General features: G+C 45.5%; 1 protein-coding gene across 1 annotated transcript in view; it reads left to right on the top strand.

Annotated features, from left to right (window-relative positions):
* The first annotated feature begins 738 nt into the window (after positions 1-738).
* TMED7 (transmembrane p24 trafficking protein 7) overlaps positions 739-19,018 on the top strand; it is a 68,595-nt gene continuing 50,315 nt past the window's right edge. Inside the window, exons 1-2 of the mRNA XM_078675538.1 lie at positions 739-988; positions 1,515-1,711. Coding sequence (XP_078531664.1) covers positions 1,547-1,711 — 165 coding nt within the window. The 5' untranslated portion in view covers positions 739-988; positions 1,515-1,546. The remainder of the gene's footprint in view (positions 989-1,514; positions 1,712-19,018) is intronic.

The raw sequence follows: 19,018 nt of genomic DNA, 5'->3' as shown, positions 1-19,018 counted from the left end.
TAAACAGGGCAGCAGTCGCGAAGTTACCATCCACAGTCCTGGCTTCCGCCTCAGGACTCTCACACCAACACTCCCACTAGCAATCAGTACTGAGTGTTTAATACACCACCACATCACTGTAATACATCACCACATCACTCTAATACACCACCACATCACTCAGCCCAACCACATCATCACTCAGCACCACAACAGCACTGTCCTTGCTTGCTACCAATAAGCATTGCCATAGCCAATAGGACTCGCATTAGGAAAGTGTAAGCTATTGGCTTTGTGAATAACAATGCTATTAATTTTTATATTTTCAAAGCCAACACATTTAAAAAAAATTGTCATTTACAATACCAATAGCTCACACTTTCCTAATGCGAGACCTATTGCATTGCAAATGCTTGTTTTTAAGGCACGGGGAGATCAAGTGATTTACACAGAATAACAGGATGGTTGAGTCTTCCCCAGTTTTAGTCAGCCACTCTAGCCGTTAAGCCACGCCCTCTTGAATGTTCAGGTGTGTATATTCTGGATACCAACAAAGCCCAAAACACAAGCTGTTAGTTAAAAATATATATATATAATAGGTAATGTTTTCATACGGTCTTGCATGAAGTAAGGTATGATAAGCACTACCAATCTAAGATGGCTGCCAATCTACACAGGCACTCAGGCTGTCCTGTCGTGGGCAATGTATGCAATAACACGTATGGCACCTTGAAGTGTCCGTTTTACACTGAGGTACGTCCCACTTTCTCTTCTACATCCGCGATGCAAGCGTTCACGAAACACATGACGATCGAGCCTGACTCTAACATGGAGGGCGTCGGGGCTTCTTTTATAGTCTCATTTCTACGTCAGTGACAGAAACTCCACTTGTGCACTAAAAATCCACGTATACAGGAACCTGTTTAGCGCTTCCGGAAGCCTTCCGCTTTCCGGCTCCCGTCTCCCGTCTCATCTGCTGGTATCAGCGCCCGGGGTACCGCTGCAAGGGGTGAGGCAATACCCATATACCACCATCTCTTACCACATAAACCTGCCCCCACTACTTTAGTTATGCTCGCTTTGAACACCAAATCATGCATCCCTTCTCTCAGTCATCCTGCTGTTTAGTCCTCCCTCTTGTCACTGATTCTCCCCTAGAAGAGCGTCATCGACCCCCCCCCCTACACACCCAATTTTCTTTATGGATACATTTATTGGGTAGGCTGCCTTTGTGCGCCTCTGTTTTCCTTGTCTGTGTCTTATCTTTATTGTAATATTTTGTGGCTGTCTATTGTACTAGTGTTTGAATACAACAGCGCGGTTGGCAAACCAATTTATCTTTAAAATGCACCGTGTGTTGAAGGTTATTATTAATTGTGTGTTGGAGTATACATATTCTTGTGAGACCATTGATGAAAAAGCCGATAGATTAATTTGAGCTCTATTTGTATACTGTTCATATTTTTGTTCAACTAATGTCAAGTGACTTTTGATTTAGATACTCTCTTTACAACAGCTGGCTTTTCCTTTCCCAGCTCTTCATATCAAGGCATTAAACGTGGTAACTATGATGCTGTTGAGGATCGCGCCCATATGGAGATTCGTTTGCTCTTTCCTTCTTTTTCTGGGATACGCTGTTGCCTCGGAGATCACGTTTGAGCTGCCTGACAACGCCAAGCAGTGCTTCTACGAAGATATCGCTCAGGGCACCAAGTGCACTCTGGAGTTTCAGGTAATGAGCTATTTTGCCCTAGAACACCAATAGCACCAATAGCACCAAGCCCCTTGTAAACCGGAGCTTATGCAAGGAGTAGGGTGGTACCCTAAGTAAACCGCTTAGGCGCCTCGTCATCGGTATATCGATGCTATACCCTTTTCGTAACCATACATTTAGGCTATCTTCTTTTACAATGACTGCATCTATTATGTTAACTGGCCAAATCCACGGAGTGGGACTTTGGTTGTGATCGCTGGTCTTTGTAACGAAACGCAAACATTAGTTATGCCATGGTAAATAAACATCGCACTAGAAGATCCACACTAGGGGAGGGGTGAGGGGGCAAATCCGTTGCCAAAATTGCCTGTGGTGACTCCTTTACCTGGTCGTGTACGTTTTTAAAGAAATGTGTGGCTAATCTTGCATTTTAATTCGCACAAGTGCTATGCGTTCAAAACGGGTGCCACTTCACATTAGCACATAATGGCAGCACCAGTTAAATAAAAACAAAATCACCCACTCACTCACTTGTACCATGCTGTCTGACAGGGCCTCCTCGTCCAACTTTAATAGTGCTATAGGACCTGTGATCTCAAAGAACAGGAGTTTGGACTGCTCTTAAAGCACCATTAAGATATCTAGCTTGCTTCCAACATACATAAAAACATGCATTGGAAATGCAATAGGTCTCGCATTAGGAAAGTTTGAGCTATTGGTCTTATAAATTACTTTTTTTAATGTATGTGTTTTTTAAAATAGCTAAGTTAATAGCTTTGTCATTTACAATGCCAATAGTTATAACTTTCGCAAATATGACACCTATAGCATTTGTAATGCAACATGTTTTGTATTTACGTGACTTAGATGTACTGATATTACAAATAACAATGGCTTTTAATTTTTTAAAAATAATTAATACTTAAATAATTTATTTAATTTGTAATGTCAATAGCTTAACCTTTTGTGAAGATTATGTTCAGTGTTTTTTATTGTGACGAAAATCCAAGAACAGAAGTGAAATATTAACATCTTTTTGTGATTTGTAATGAAGCTTGAAAGCTTGACAACAGCTTGAAACATTGAAAGAACATATTTGAACCAGTGATGCTGTGGTTGCGCTGAGTGATGCTGTGGTTGCGCTGAGTGATGCTGTGGTTGCGCTGAGTGATGCTGTGGTTGCGCTGAGTGATGCTGTGGTTGCGCTGAGTGATGCTGTGGTTGCGCTGAGTGATGCTGTGGTTGCGCTGAGTGATGCTGTGGTTGCGCTGAGTGATGCTGTGGTGGCGCTGAGTGATGCTGTGGTGGCTCTGAGTGATGCTGTGGTGGCTCTGAGTGATGCTGTGGTGGCGCTGAGTGATGCTGTGGTGGCGCTGAGTGATGCTGTGGTGGCGCTGAGTGATGCTGTGGTGGCGCTGAGTGATGCTGTGGTGGCGCTGAGTGATGCTGTGGTGGCGCTGAGTGATGCTGTGGTGGCGCTGAGTGATGCTGTGGTGGCGCTGAGTGATGCTGTGGTGGCGCTGAGTGATGCTGTGGTGGCGCTGAGTGATGCTGTGGTGTGCTGAGTGATGCTGTGATGGTGCTGAGAGGGAGAAAAAGGAGAGCAGGGAGAGGGTAAAGAGGGAGAGAGGAGAGGGAGAGAGAGGGGGGAGAGAGAGACGGAGACGGGGAGAGAGGCGGAGAGGGAAGAGAGGGGAGAGAGGGAAAGGGAGAGAGGGTAGAGGGAAAGGGAGAGAGGGTAAGAAGAGAGGGGAGGACGAGAGCGAAGGACGGAGGGGAGAGAGAGGGGAGGGAGGGAGAGAGAGCAGAGGGAGGGAGAGAGAGGAGAGCAAGCAGAGGGGGAGATGGGGAGAAAAAGGAGAGCAGGGGGAAGGTAAAGAGAGGAGAGAGAGAGGAGAGAGGAAAGTGAGGGAAAGGGAGAGAGGTTGACGGAGAGAGGGAGAGGGAGAGAGTGAGGGGAGAGAGAGGGAAGGAGGGAGTGGAGTGAGAGAGAGGAGAGCAGGGAGAGGGATAGAGGAGAGAGTGAGAACATGTTATCGACTCCAGCACTATGAAATACCAGGAAGGCACGTTTGGTTTAGGAGCTTGATGCATAATTTAAAAAAAATCACAGACTCATTACTCCACTTTAAGGAAGCAACACTTCCAACATTATGTAATTGCCCCTCTGTCAAACAGTGGACTGGAGTTAAGATGTCCCTGAAATAGACCATACACCAAGTGAAAAAGTGGCCTAGATCGTGAAAAAGTGGGATCCCTGGTCACAGTAGCATGTAATCGACCTCAGCAGCATGAAATCTTGAAGTGCACGTTTGTGAATGTTCGGCCAAATGGTGGGGCCCATGAAGGACTGCTGTCCCTTGATAGAAGCCCTTTGAAATGCACGCATAGGTGATCTGCTGGGTGTGTCCCCGGGGCGCTTGTAAGTCAGTCGGGTCATCCAAAGCCAATAGCAGCGGGCTCCGGGAGAGAAGGTGGATGGGTGAGAACATGAAAGGGGGAGGGGTTGCGAGAAGGGCTAAGGAATGAGCAGATGGTCCTGTTTATGACCAGTGGCGCGCCGTACTTCAAGAGCCTGGGGGGGGGGGAGCGAGTGGGAGGGAAAGCTTATGGAGTGTGAGTGAGGCCAAGCGCACGCCTGGTTTTCAATACTATTTACTGTTCTGGCCGCCTTAACACACTTGACCGCATGGATAGTGGTGAAATGACGTTTTTGGAACAGTGAGCAGACGGCACTCTTCAGATCAGGAACACTCTGGCCATGTGGCAGTAGAGGGAGGTGGAAGGAAATGAGAGGTGGAAGTGACGTCCTTGGTGCTCCTGGTTAAAAGTTCAGTGTGTCCCTTTAATCCCAACACGTTGTTCCAAATAAGAAATTATTCCTGTGCACATCCACTTAGCAATGGAGATCTTGCCTCACAGGTGCACAGACAGCAGGAAGCTTCTGGAAGTGGACGGAATTTGACATAACAATACTTTATCAAGTCTGCTAAAGTGACAGCAGCATAAAAAAGAATACAATCAAATACATAAGAAGCAGTGTCGCCGTGTACATACGGCCAGTTCTAAAAATCAGACTGTGCCCCACTGGATAACCAATCACATAGCAGATTCCAATCACTGTAACAACAGATCTACTAACGGAGTTACTGTTGTTAGTCTAAAGCGTCCAGAGCAGAGCATAAGGGTATTTAATTACTATAAATACGTTCTAAAAACAGGAAATTGGTCAAAGACGAATAGATATACTAAAACGCAGAGTCTTAAAGTGCCTTGCACGGATGTTAAAAATGCAGCATTCACAAGCAGCTGTACTAAAAAGATGTTTCCGACATTAGAATCTGGACAGTAAATTTCTGGAAAGGCGAGATAGACGAGATTCAAGAGAGTAAACAAAAGATGATGAAAGAGACAGGTCACTAGCGATGGTTGAGGTGCAGGAATTAATTTAAAAGGCTTCTGGAGCTAAGCATAATAGCGGCCGTGAAAGTACGGCCGGCCGTGGCAGTGAATAATTAGGGGAGGAGAAAAAAAAGCCTGAGGCAGAGCGCACGCTGGGAGAAGCTTGTGGGAGGGCTGTCTAGTAGTAAGACGTTTTGCGGTGAATTTACATTAAATGCTAAAAATCAGACTGTGCCCTGGATAACCAATCACATAGCAGATTCCAATCACTGTAACAACAGATCTACTAATGGAGTTACTGTTGTTAGTCTAAAGCTTCCAGAGCTGAGCATAAGGGTATTTAATTACTATAAATACGTTCTAAAAACAAGAAATTGGTCAAAGACGACTAGTTATACTAAAATGCAGAGTCTTAAAGCACCTTGCACGGATGTTAAAAATGCAGAATTCACAAGCAGCTGTACTAAAAAGATGTTTCCGACATTAGAATCGGGACAGTACATTTCTGGAAAGGCGAGATAGACGAGATTCAAGAGAGTAAACAAAAGATGATGAGAGAGACAGGTCACTAGCAATGGTTGAGGTGCAGGAATTAATTTAAAAGGCTTCTGGAGCTAAGCATAATAGCGGCCGTGAAAGTGAAGGTACGGCAGACACGACAGACACAGCAACTAATTAAAGTCCAATTTTCCACAAAAGTGAAAATACAATCTGCCTTTTTCGAGTGGCAAGAATAACTCGGAAAGTTAAAAGAAAAGGAGACACGGCCTGGCGGCCGTGAAACTGAAAGCACGGCCGGCCGTGAAAGCCTTTGATGCAGCAGGGGGCGGAGCGGGAAGAGCTGCTGGCGGCACCAAGCTGGGGAACAGATGGCTGGCGATTTGATGCTGTGCACGCGCATTTTAACTCATTGCGCTTGCGCATTGACCTAAAAGCGCACGTGCACTACATCAAATCGCCACTTTGGTTAAACTCTGGATAAGCCCCTATATCTCTCGCCAGCTCGAATGCGCAAGCGCATTGGCAGGGGAGACCTAAAAAAGAAAATACATATAAAAAATACTGTAAAGACATGAATTGTCGGAATTCAAAGCAAAGGAATGAACCAGCGCCAGGAAAGATATTCGTGGCGTCTTGCATACTTCTGTATACGAGGTCTCAGAACTTATCTGGGCTTTTGCCTGCTGATTTGGCTTTCGGTAGATATGAGCTTCGGGCTCATTCTATGTGAAATGAGCTGCCTGCAATTGCTGTCAGAAAAGTACCTATATTAAGCAACTAGTTGTATTCTTAGGCTCTGTTGGTGAAGCCTGTGTTGTCAGTGACCCCTCCCCCAATGCAGCAACATTGGTGTAAACAAAGCATCCTCCCTAAAGATCGAAGAGCCTACTCCGACGTAACCTTGATGCATGGTACCTATGCTAGATTGTTGCTGGAATTTGATAGGGAGTCAAGGCTTAGTCAAGTGTATAAAAAAGAAATGTTACCTGGCTAAATCTGTATATCTTTCTAACTCTGTTCTTGATCCCGCTAATAAACCCAAATATCAATTTCAGATTATTACTGAAACTCTCCTCGCCCTCCTCTTCCACGTAGGCCTCAGAAGAGTTTTGCAAGCTTTAGCACTGAACGTTATTTTTTTTTTTGCTACCAAAAATTAGAACATCTACTCTTACATCTCACTTCCTCATGTGTTTCCCAGCCAGGGCATGCTGATTTTTATTTTGTTATGTTCTTTGCCAAACTTTATTGCAGGGGAAGCTGCTGGAGTCTCCTCATTCTAAAAAAGAAAAACAAAATGGCTAAAAACAAAAACATTTTTTTGCTCTGAGAAATCAAATATGCATACAGTAGCCCCTGGTATTTAAAGTAACTATTTTATGTATGTATGTTCTCACTGTGAAAGGGCAGAATCCCATTAGTTGCAGTGTAGTTAGCCAATAACAGAAGTGGGCTAAACCATCAAATGTGAATGACACAGACCAGTGGATGAAGAGGGCAGGCTAAACTCCTGTAAGTATGCCATACATATAATTTTACTTAAAGCAGAAGGTCCTATCTAACATCAGACCTAAAATGACAACTTGGATAAAAGACAGCTTAACTGATAATTACAGGCCTATTATCGTTTTACATGCTCTTGGGAAACTCAGAGTGGATTATAGCTAGAGCTCCCTGTTTTATGATATTTCCTTTTTTAATATTTCCGTCTGTATTTATCCATATTTATTTGGCCATTTTATCTGCATCTATCATATTTATTTAGTGTTTTGCGGATAAATGAAGTTGTAAAACTGTACATTTCCATATTTCTTTAACTGATACTCACAGTAATACTTAGATGTCTGTTGTGTTCTAGCTATTTAAGCTGCCAAATATTACACAATAATACATCCAATGGTTAATATTAGCATTATACCACAAATGTATGTCGAAATATACCATTATTTAAAGAAATGTCATCCTTCTTAACTTCCCATGATGTCCATCCGCTCAGCTGTTGGGCTATAATTCATGAAAGACAGCACAGACAGTCACTTAAAAGAAGCCCCGTTTTCTGCATTTGTATACTGTTAAAAAGAAATGTAGACAGACAACATATTGTTTTCTGTCTGTATTTATCTGTAAAGATCCATAAAAATGGAAAACCGGGAGCCTTAAATATAGCTAGGTAACTTGCCCACAATTTGGAAGATGTAACTGCCTTGATACCTGGCATATTGGATTCCTCCCTGGTTGGGGAAAAGATTGTTTCGTCTGTTGCAATTGAACTCTGAACCTTCTTCAAGGCGACTTTGGTGCTTTCATCATGTGATTTGTCAGTGGTATTCGATACAGTAGATCATCAGATATTTCTAAGTCACCTGGTTTTCATCCTTTCTCGAAGGAGTGACTCAGTTGGTAGCCCTTCCACCATATTGGTTGTCGTTCTGGCTGGCTTCCACATGGCTTCTCTCTCTCTCTCCCCAATATTTAACATCTATGTCCGCCCGTCAGCATAATTTATTGAGAAATTAACCATTGAACGTTTTATAAATTGAACGTTTCTCATGACTGTCAAGGCACTCCTCTCCTGCCGCCCCCCCCAACACAATCCTATTATAAAAAATCCTGTCTGTTAGAAGTCTAGCTCTAGATGTCATACTTTTCTCAAACAATACAGTGATGTTATTGGTAGAAAACACTACTCAGCAGTGGCAGACCTCTATTTTGCCTCTAAACTTGGGAAATGCTCTTTCTCCAGATCTACTATTGCAATCTCCTTTAGCTAGGCCTGCCTAAACCCTTGCTAGCCAAACAATTGAGGATCCAGAATTTTGCAATAAGAATCGTCCGGCAGGGAAAATGCATGCTGTCTCTGGCAATGCACGGAGGAAGCCACATTCCATCATGTGCTATGGAGCATATCATCATTCTGGGAGAAGATCACATGACAAATGCAAAACGCAATAGGCAAAGAAATCTCGCTCACACCCAAACTAGGACTGCTCAATGTATGAGATGCCACAGATTTCACTAGCACTGAGCAACAGTGGGTCACCCTGGGGCTTACACTAGCCAAAAGTAGTACAGCTATGAGATGGGGAGTAGGGACTCTACTAACAACGAGAAATTGGGCGAACAAAATGGATAAATGTATGGTTAGCAGAGAAGGCGGTCTTTAAAAGTACGGGCTGCCCTAAAAAGTGGGCTCATACAGAGGAGGAATCTGAGTCTCCCCATCCTCTGAACTAACAGGAGAAAACAGAACTAGAGAAAGAAGCGGAGGAAAACACATCTGAAAACATAGAAATTAAGGGGTTACCGTTCGATTGTGAAATGTCATGCATGTTAATTGAAAAGATGATCTGGCATGTATTGTAACACTGTTTAAAATTAATAAAGATTTATAAAAAAAAGAATCATTCAGAAGTTTTATACATTAGCTTATGTAACCTAGGCAAACGTCCAGTTTCATTGACTCTCAGTTAAGCAAAAACAGTTTAAAAAACATTTTGTTTAATCATGATTTTTCTATGGAACTGGAAAAACCTCCTCATTCTGAACTTTTCACTTGATAATCTTAGCAAGAAGTTTGCAAGAAGTTTGGATATACATCTCAGTCACTATTCTTGGTTCCCTTTTTATTAGGATGTGCCTGCACAGTGCTTGTGAAATCTATTGTTCGAATATCTCTTAAAAGTGGCTTGCATCCCACCCCTTGATTTTCATTGGTTCCTATGCTTGCCACTTACTTTTCCTCCGTTTCTACTGCCTGTAGTATGCTATTTCCTGTTCTTCCTTGTTTGTTTGCTCTTAACAGTATCACAGGGCCCAAGTACTGTTTTCATCCGCTCTGTGGAACTTTTAAAAATGTTTTTGTTTAAGCTTTTGTCTACACAGCACTGTCCTTGTTTTCATACCTCCCCACCCCCCCTTGCCGCGCACATTTCAAACATGTTTTCATTTTATTATTTGTATACATTTTTTTTGTTTCTCCTCCTTCCTTTACCTAATCCCCCACGCATTTAAAGCGTGCTTGTCTGCTATGTTAAAGGTCACATGATTATTGGTGGTGGGGACCCTTCTGCCGCAGCAACTTCTCGCCCGCCGGAAGACAGAGCTGTTTTTTATTACAATAAAATAACTCCATGTGTGGCATACATGCTTTGATTATCAGTTGTGCCCACATTCGTGTAATCGGTAGAGGAAATTATTCTGTTTCGCCCCTTCCAATATGGCAGCCATGCTTTGAAGGTTTATGCAATATACCAGCCGGAGGGCTTGTCTGCCCCACTGAAAGTAATATCCCTTGGGGCTGGAGGCACCTTTAAAACAGCTGAGTCCGGTGTCTCCTCGAGGGTTTTGTAATTGCCGGTTACATTTCGTGGAGGGAGCACATATTTCTTTTAACTGCAGGACACAATGGACGTGATGAAAACCTGATGTGTGGCTTGGTATTCGGTTCTGCCGTTGCAGAATCAATCAATCAATCATAACACTTGTATAGCGCGCTACTCACCCAGAAGGGTCTCAAGGCGCTTGGGGGAAGGGGTCCGCTATTGCTCGAACAGCCAGGTCTTGAGTTGTCTCCTGAAGGCGAGATGGTCCTGGGTCAGCCGAAGGTGGATGGGGAGGGAGTTCCATGTCTTGGCCGCCAGGTAGGAGAAGGATCTGCCTCCGGCGGTGGCTCTTCGGATGCGTGGTACGGCGGCGAGGGCGAGGCTGGTAGACCGTAGCTGATGGGTGGGCGTGTAGAAGGTCAGGCGGTCGTTGAGGTACTTGGGGCCCAGGTCGTGGAGAGACTTGTGTGCGTGGGTGAGGAGCCTGAACGTGATCCTCTTGTTGACGGGGAGCCAGTGCAGGTCCCTCAGGTGACCGGAGATGTGGCTGCGTCGGGGGATGTCCAGGATGAGTCTGGCGGATGCGTTCTGGATTCGTTGGAGTCTTTTCTGTAGCTTGGCTGTGGTTCCGGCGTAGAGGGTATTTCCGTAGTCCAGTCGGCTGGTGACGAAGGCCTGGGTGACTGTCTTCCTGGTTTCGGTCGGGATCCATCTGAAGATCTTGCGAAGCATGCGTAGGGTGTGAAAGCATGATGAGGAGACGGCGTTGACTTGTCTGGTCATCTAGAGGGAGGAGTCCAGGATGAAGCCCAGGTTGCGTGCGTGGTCTGTTGGCTTGGGAGTGGTGCTCAGGGCTGGGGGCCACCAGGAGTCGTCCCAGGCGGAGGGCGATGGTCCCAGGATGAGGACTTCCGTCTTGTCCGAGTTCAGTTTAAGGCGGCTGTTCTTCATCCACTGGGCGACGTCTTTCATCCCTTCCTGTAGGCTGGTTCTGGCGGTGTCGGGGTCTCTGGTGAGGGAGAGGATCAGCTGGGTGTCGTCGGCGTAGGAGATGATGTTGAGGTTGTGTTGGCGTGCGATGGCTGCAAGAGGTCTCATGTAGACGTTGAAGAGGGTGGGGCTGAGTGATGATCCTTGCGGTACGCCGCAGATGACTTCGGTGGCCTCGGATTGAAACGGGGGGAGGGGGACTATCTACGTTCTTCCGGCGAGGAACGAGATGATCCACTCCAGTGCCTTCTCTTGAATGCCGATGTTGCTGAGGCGTTGAACTAGGGTGCGGTGGCAGACGGTGTCGAATGCTGCAGAGAGGTCCAGGAGGATGAGTGCCGCTGTTTCCCCGTTGTCGAGCAGGGCTCGGATGTCGTCGATGGCTGCGATGAGGGCGGTCTCGGTGCTGTGGTTGGCTCTGAAACCGGACTGCGAGGGGTCGAGGGATCCGTTCGTCTCGAGGAAGGCGGCAAGCTGTCTGTTGACGATCTTCTCGATGACTTTGGCAGGAAAAGGGAGGAGCGAGATGGGGCGGAAGTTCTTGAGGTCGGTGGGGTCCGCCGTTGGTTTCTTCAGTGGGGCGCTGAGCTCGGCATGCTTCAAGCTCTCCGGTAGGGTTAGCGGTGTTGAAGGAGGTGTTGATGATGTTCCGGATTTGGGGTGCGATGGTGGAGTCGACCTTGTTGAAGACGTGGTGGGGGCAGGGGTCGGTCGGAGATCCGGAGTGGATGGTGTTCATCGTGCGGGCTTTGTCTTCGGTGGTCACCGTGGTCCAGGTGTGGAGGGTGGTGGTGGGGGGCGTTGGTTCGACGGTTGGGTGCGTGGATGGTGCGCCGAAGCTGTTGTGGATGTCGGCGATCTTGCGGTGGACGCACGAGGCGAGAGAGTCGCAGAGATCTTGTGAGGGAGTGATGTTGTTGTTGCCGGTGCTGGGGTTGGAGAACTCGTTGACGATGCGGAAGAGTTCCTTGCTGTCGTGGGCGTTGTTGTCCAGTCGTTCCTTCAGTGATTTCTTCTTGGTGGTGCGGATGAGCTGGTGGTGCTTGCGGGTGGCGTGTTTGAGGGCCGTCATGTTGTCAGTGGTCTGGTCGAGGAGCCAGGCTTTCTCGACGGTGCGGCAGGTCTTCTTGGAGTCCTTGAGTTCGTCGGTGAACCAGGAGGCCTTCTTGCTTCTGGGTCTGCTGGGAGGGTTCTTCAGTGGTGCGAGGTCATCGGCGCAGGTGGTTAGCCACTTCGTGAAGTTGCGGGCTGCTTCGTTGGGGTCCGTTGTGCTGGCGGGTGGGTTCTGGCTGAGGGAGGTGGTGAGCTGGTCGGCGGTGATCTTGCTCCAGCTCCTGCGAGGAACCTGTTGCGGGTGGTGGTGGGTTGTGGTTCTTTTGAAGCTGAAGTGGACGCAGCTGTGGTTGGTCCAGTGGAGTCCGGTGGAGTGGCTGAAGGTGATGTGCTTGCTGGATGAGAAGACGGGGTCAAGCGTATGGCCGGCGTAGTGGGTGGAGGTGTTGACCAGTTGCTTGAGTCCGAGGTTGGCAAGGTTGTCCAGCAGGGCGGCGGTGTTGCGGACCTTGTTGTTCTCCAGGTGGAAGTTGAGGTCCCCTAGGAGGATGTAGTCGGCGGAGGGGAGGGCGTGTGGGCTGATGAAGTCCGTGATGTCTTCGCTGAATTGTGTGCGTGGTCCCGGGGAGTCTGTAGATGAATCGGCTTTCTGTTTAGTTAGTCACTTTGCACTATGTTTAATTAACTTCTGTCCATTGCCTCGTGTTCAATTGAGCTAATCTTCAAGTGGGGCTATATACATCTAATGCAGGCGGTGAGTGGCTATGCGTTTGGTTCCCCTGTGCATGAATGCCCCCCCCCCCCTGTTTAGACGTTTGCCATGCGTAATGTTTATTCAAATCTTCTCTTTTGCCCGTGTGTTAGCTATTTTGATCTAGTTAACACTGTACTGGAGACAGCTCAGGAGCTACATACATGTAACAGCTTTTTAGGTCTCGGCTAAAGACGCGCGGAAGCGCGTCTCCGCCGAGATCTTATGTTAGGGAGTGTGCTCCCCAGGAGACAGTTTGGGGCGCGCGCATCCCTGGAGCCGATTTGAAACGGGAACGCGCGCTGTGGCCAGGCGCTGTCTCCTGGGAAGCGCAAGCACCACACACACAAGCGCCCATGCACGCACGCACATACATACATACATACATACAGAGACACACCCCCCCTGACACATACGCGCGCACACACACAAGTGCACCGAGGCCCCCCCTCCCCCCTCCCCCGCCGTCACCGTCGCCGTCGCATACACACACGAGCATACACGCACACACACACAAGTGCACCAAGCCCCCCCAGCCTTTTGAAACTTACCTGGGCAATGTCGGGGACTCTTCTCTCAGCACGCGGCGCCCAACCTCCTGCTAGCGCGGCCCCGGGTCTCCACACCGCTCACAGGAGCCCCGGGCCGCGAGACGCATCGACTCCGCCTGCCTCCTCTTCCGGTCTGGACGTGGCCCCGCCCCCGTCACAGGCGACCGTGCCTGACTTCCGGGGCGGCCTCCGTGTATTCCGTCCGTGGATTCTTTCCGTCTTCTGTTTTTCTTGTTTTCAAAGTGCGAAGGATGAGTCAAGGAGTATGCAGTCCCGAATGAAGGTTGAATAGTTTGTCGTTCGTGTTAAAAAAGCAAAAGCTACGTTATATTAAAAATGACATTAGCATAACTGTTAGGATCACTATCAAGACTGGCATATGTGTGTTTTGTTGGCATGTAGAAATTTTTTGAATTTCACTGGCTGTAAAGCCTTCCACAGCACTGGAACTTAGTTATCTTTCATTTGAGTTATTCTTCACACAGCCATGAAGTTTGTTAATGCTGGATTTGGTTTACATGTTCTGTTCTTCCAAATTGTAAATTATCTCCTAACAAAATATACTTTTCTGTTAATTTGCTTTTGTTTTAACAATTACATGTATGTTGTTTTGTTATAAGTACCCCATGGGCATGCCCCATAGTCTCTGTAGCTTTAAGGGAAGGAGCAGGTTGATGTTCCCAAGTCATTGTGGAGCATGGCATTTTTTTGGGGTGCACTCTGAATGGCTGCAGAGCCCCACTGGGACTGCCTAGACCACACACGGGGTCGACCTAGAAACCCCACCTTGTACTCAATATACAGTCCAATGCGTGAGCAGCGATAACCAGCGTGTAGGGAACACACAAAAGAAAAAAATCCCGGTTACCACTTGCGTCAAAAAATAAAAACGTATTAAAAGCACCCCTAATGTGGACTCTTAATCCGCAGATTGCAGGTTACTCTTCTGTTTAACTTGTTAAATCAATTTGACTGCATTTTCAGTGGTAGTTTAGATTGATAGTTTAAGAAAGTTCTAAAACTTTTCCTGGTTTAAAATTTAAATTATGCTTCTGTTGGTCTATAGCGCTTGGTTACCTCCGATTTATTTTGCGCTGTTGAAGTGCTCATGATCAGTTTTCTAATGCCAAGCTAGTCCAGGCAGTCACATTTTTAGATTTCTTTTTTTCTTGTTTTTTTAAACTGCGGAGGGGCTCGGATCAAACTAGTGGGGCCACTTCCTAATAGCAACTATTTTGAGTGTGTACGTGTTTATACACTCACTCGCGGTAAAAATTTTTTACATGTGACTGTGTAGATATATCCAGATCTATATGTATTTAAACACCTAGCAATCCAGTTTAACACATTTCAAGTAAATATATAGATTCCTTTACTGCCTTCAAACAACTCCCTTTTGCAGTGCAGGAATGTGGAATTCCTGTAGACCAACGCCCAGGACATATTGTTTGGGGTCAAGAGCAACAAGTTTTCATGTGTACTTTGTCCTTGGGACAAGTAGGCCCAACCCCCTGCAGCACAAACCCTTTGGCTGCCAGTTTGCAATACCACATTATGGATCAGGAAAGGGCACAGTGCAGAAAAGGTAATATTTTTGCCCATATGTTAATGCTGTTCAAACTTATATTTATGGTTCAATAATTGCAAGCCTCAATTATTAGGGCGAGCGCTCGAAGTAAATGTTGTAAGCTCCGCCTGCCCTATTGACAGTGGTGCCAGTATAAAAATGTGTACACGCGTTTTCAAAGTTTAGCAATATGAGTCTATGTATAATGCTCCCAAAATGCTCTTTGAGTGCAGTGCAGGTGAGTGCAGTGCAGGTGAGTGCAGTGCAGGTGAGTGCAGTGCAGGTGAGTGCAGTGGAGGTGAGTGCAGTGCGGGTGAGTGCAGTGCGGGTGAGTGCAGTGCGGGTGAGTGCAGTGCGGGTGAGTGCAGTGCAGGTGAGTGCAGTGTAGGTGAGTGCAGGTGAGTGCAGTGTAGGTGAGTGCAGGTGAGTGCAGTGCAGGTGAGTGCAGTGCAGTGCAGGTGAGTGCAGTGCAGTGCAGGTGAGTGCAGTGCAGTGCAGGTGAGTGCAGTGCAGGTGAGTGCAGTGCAGGTGAGTGCAGTGCAGGTGAGTGCAGTGCAAGTGAGTGCAGTGCAGGTGAGTGCAGTGCAGGTGAGTGCAGTTGAGTGCAGTGCAGGTGAGTGCAGTTGAGTGCAGAGTGGTGTGTATTGACAATGTAAATGACAATGCCATTTATTTATGATTTAAAGAAAAAAAAAATGTCATGAGCAATGCCAATAGCTCTACCTTTAATGATGCCGAGACCATTTTTATGCCTGCATTTGCCTGAATCAAACAAAACCAGATAGAAATAGTATTTTATGGGCTATCGGTCCGCATACATGTGGTTTTAGTCAATGCGATTCCTAGTGCCACGTAGTTATAGGACTACTCCTGTGGATTGTTTATCTTTAATCCTTATAAAGGAATTTGTATTGTTCATCTGTTTTGTAGTTGATGGAACTAAGTCTATTAATGCAGAACGTCTGCATCTTGTACTTAGCAGCACAGACACACGTCTTCCGTGTTGTCATGGGTATGTCCACCTCTCTTTTTAAACTCCCATCATGAGGCATGTATATTAGTTATAGTTTACCCTCGGATGTAGTTTCACAACCCCTTGCTGCCCTTAGCCCGCCCCTTTGAGGAGGCCGTTTCATTAAACTAAAATCCTTTCGATTCGAACATCTCTAACAATAAGGTTGGTAAATATCTCATTAATAGACCATAATTCACTTTCTGTGTCTGAAGTTATCTCATTATGAATGCACAGAGAGAGCATGCTGATATTAATGGGTGTGATATCTTGTCTGTGCTCACAAATATGCGACTAGTTATCTTGAACCAAGAGATGTTAGTTTGTCATGTCCATTGTATATAAAACCAATATTGCTGTTGTCGACAGAGCAACATTGTCTTTTTAATCATTCGTGGTTTTAGATGACACATCCTGAACAGAATTTCTTCAAAAAGTGCTCTCAATTCAATTTATTATGATGCGGAATTCTAAGGAGTTTAACATAAGATATACAAACAGAAAAAAACTCCAATATACAGTTCTTAATAACCGAATAAAATAGAAAGTGGTCTCTGATTTGATACTAAATTTTAATGATGTGTAGAGAAGTAAAAATGATTTGCTCAAAAACACAGTTCACTTAAGTGGGGAAGGAGGGATTTAAGCCCAAATTTCCCGATTACACATTCTGCACTTAAGCTACTGAATGAATATTTCAACTTGCTACAGTTTATCATTGAATAACAATGCTTTGTATTTATTTTATTTGATTGCCTTATTATTAATCACATGGGATGAAACCATTTGCGTTTACCAGTGGTTGTTTTAGCAGTGTTGCCTATACAGATGTGGTGTAATTTTTTGATCCTAGCGCTATAACAACCTGCCGTCTACACATCAAAAGCATACAGTCCGGAAAGTCAGTGAGAAGTAAACCTCTTCTGCTAACTGTTTTTATTTTATATTTGTTTTTAATGTTCCTTAACGCCCAGATCCCTGTGTTGGTTAAGAAGTGCTTTACAAATGATTATAAATTGTACCGATGTACCAGGATCCTCAAGTTGAATAACAGATCATGCCACTAAACTCAAAGCAAGTTAATATACTATGTCTGTATCTAGGAATTTTAGCTGTGAGGCTGCCCATAAAGTTTAAAACCCCAAGGCTATGGGTCACAGCTCATACGAAACTGCACTATCTTCTGATCTCAAGCTAGACGGTTTTCTTCTCTGATCAGGGAACAAGACTCCTCCATGATACCTCACTTAGGGCTAGATGTAGGTAATTCCGATATACCTACTCTTAAATACCGAATTTTACCGATTCGGTATTTAAGAGTAGGTAAATAGGAAGGAGGCAGATGTAGGTAATTTTAAATTCAGAATTACCGAATCTGTAACATTCTGTATTTACCGATTCTGTATTTACAGAATCGGTAAATACCGAATCCTGCAAGGGTGCAGGGGGTGTCACTTTGACACCCTCTAGCACCCCAAGTACAGGCTTGTGTGACATGTGGCGCACATACATGCCCTAAGGGCATGTCTGTGTGTCACATTGCACAGATGTGCATGCACACCTGAATTCGGTATTTACCACACAATAGGATTGTGTGGTAAAATACCGACTCTTAAGGGCCTGTGGCACTGTAAACTGTGCCACCTACATTTGGAATTACAGAATCGGAATATTTACCGATTCGGTAATTTACCGAATCGGTAATTTTACTGAATCGGTAAATATACCGATTCTGTAATTTTCAGCCCCTTACATCTGAAAACCCCAATACTGGTCGGAAACGGCTGAAATCGGCCGTTTCCGACCGGTATTAGGGCTCCTACATCTGTGGAGACTCCTCCATACACTTCTCAGTGATGGTCCTTCCCTTTAAGCACCCTGCAGTGGTACTTTTAGCAAGATTGTAGCTGGACTTCATGTTGTGTTTCGGACCTGAGAAGGTAGATTAATGCCCAAAAGCTCAAGCATTGAAAATCTGAAATTCTCCCCTGTTCGATACTTTGGACTGACTCGCCACTCGGTGGAAAAAAATTCCTCGATCACTGATGTGCAGACTTGATCCCATAAATATGCCAACTTGTAGTCTAGGAATGTGTATTTCTCCATCCTGACTTGTTTGCGAGATTAATGGCAGAACCTAAGTCTATCTTCCCATACCAGACTGATGCAAAAAAAAAACAACAGTCTATGCAAACTTCTCGGTACGAACGAAGCAAGATGACTGCAAGAACTGTTTTTACTCTTGTAATAAATTGATCTATTTCCTTTTATGAGGACTCTAGTACAATTCGGAAGCCTTCAGGTATGTGGGACTTCCTTTTGTATACTTGCCCTGTGTGATTGACTCTCTCAAGCCTCCATTTTGTGAACCACTTTCATGCAAGTTATTGAAAATTGATTCCTGTGTGCCTTGAGGTGCACTCTGCCACGCATCCGCAGTGCAAACATATATCCCCCTTATGGATGGAGTGAAAAACTATGTTAAAGAGTCTGGTACTACCCTTTGTGTAGCAAAAGAGTTTAGAAGGCCACTTTCTCCATGTAGGTGACAGAAAAAAGGCCTGTCCCCCCACTTAAAAAAAAATAAATATATATTTTTATTAGTATAAAAGGCAGGTACATCAACAAGTATGCGTACAGTCACAGAGGTAAGACATCACAGGTGGAAATCAAGCAATATACCTAACTATGATCCATGGTGTGGTTTTAGACCACATCTTCAGTTCTCGTTCATTTAGATGGTAACGCGCCTGAGACGTACTCCGGGGTGGAGTGCATATATTGCACCTGGAGAAGTTCCATTTGACCCAAATCTGCATCCAAATCTTAAGGCAGCCCCTACATTCATAGATTGTTTTTTCAGTAACCATGCACCAGTCCATGTCCTGCTCCCAAGCTTTAAGTGTTGGCACCCCCAGGGACCCCCATAGCCTTTCAATGTTACGCTTAGCTATGGTCATTCCCAAGGTGGCCCGGGTTCTTTCCAAGTTGTTCAGGTCCGTCGCTCCCTATATATTTAAAAGGCATTGCTTTGGTTCTGGTTCGATTCTATTCCGTACTGTTTCTCAAATGGAGCGGGTTGCCTGGCCCCAGTATTTCTTAATATGTGAACACTCCCAGATAAAGTGCCTTCCTGCTCGCATCGCCTCCTACATGTCGAATCTACCTGGGGTTAA

This window comes from Lissotriton helveticus, chromosome 2_1, assembly GCF_964261635.1.
Source record: "Lissotriton helveticus chromosome 2_1, aLisHel1.1, whole genome shotgun sequence".
In the NCBI taxonomy this organism is placed as follows: Eukaryota; Metazoa; Chordata; class Amphibia; order Caudata; family Salamandridae; genus Lissotriton; species Lissotriton helveticus.
Note: the sequence above shows the minus strand (reverse complement) of the source record. Positions and strands in the feature narration are given on the sequence as shown.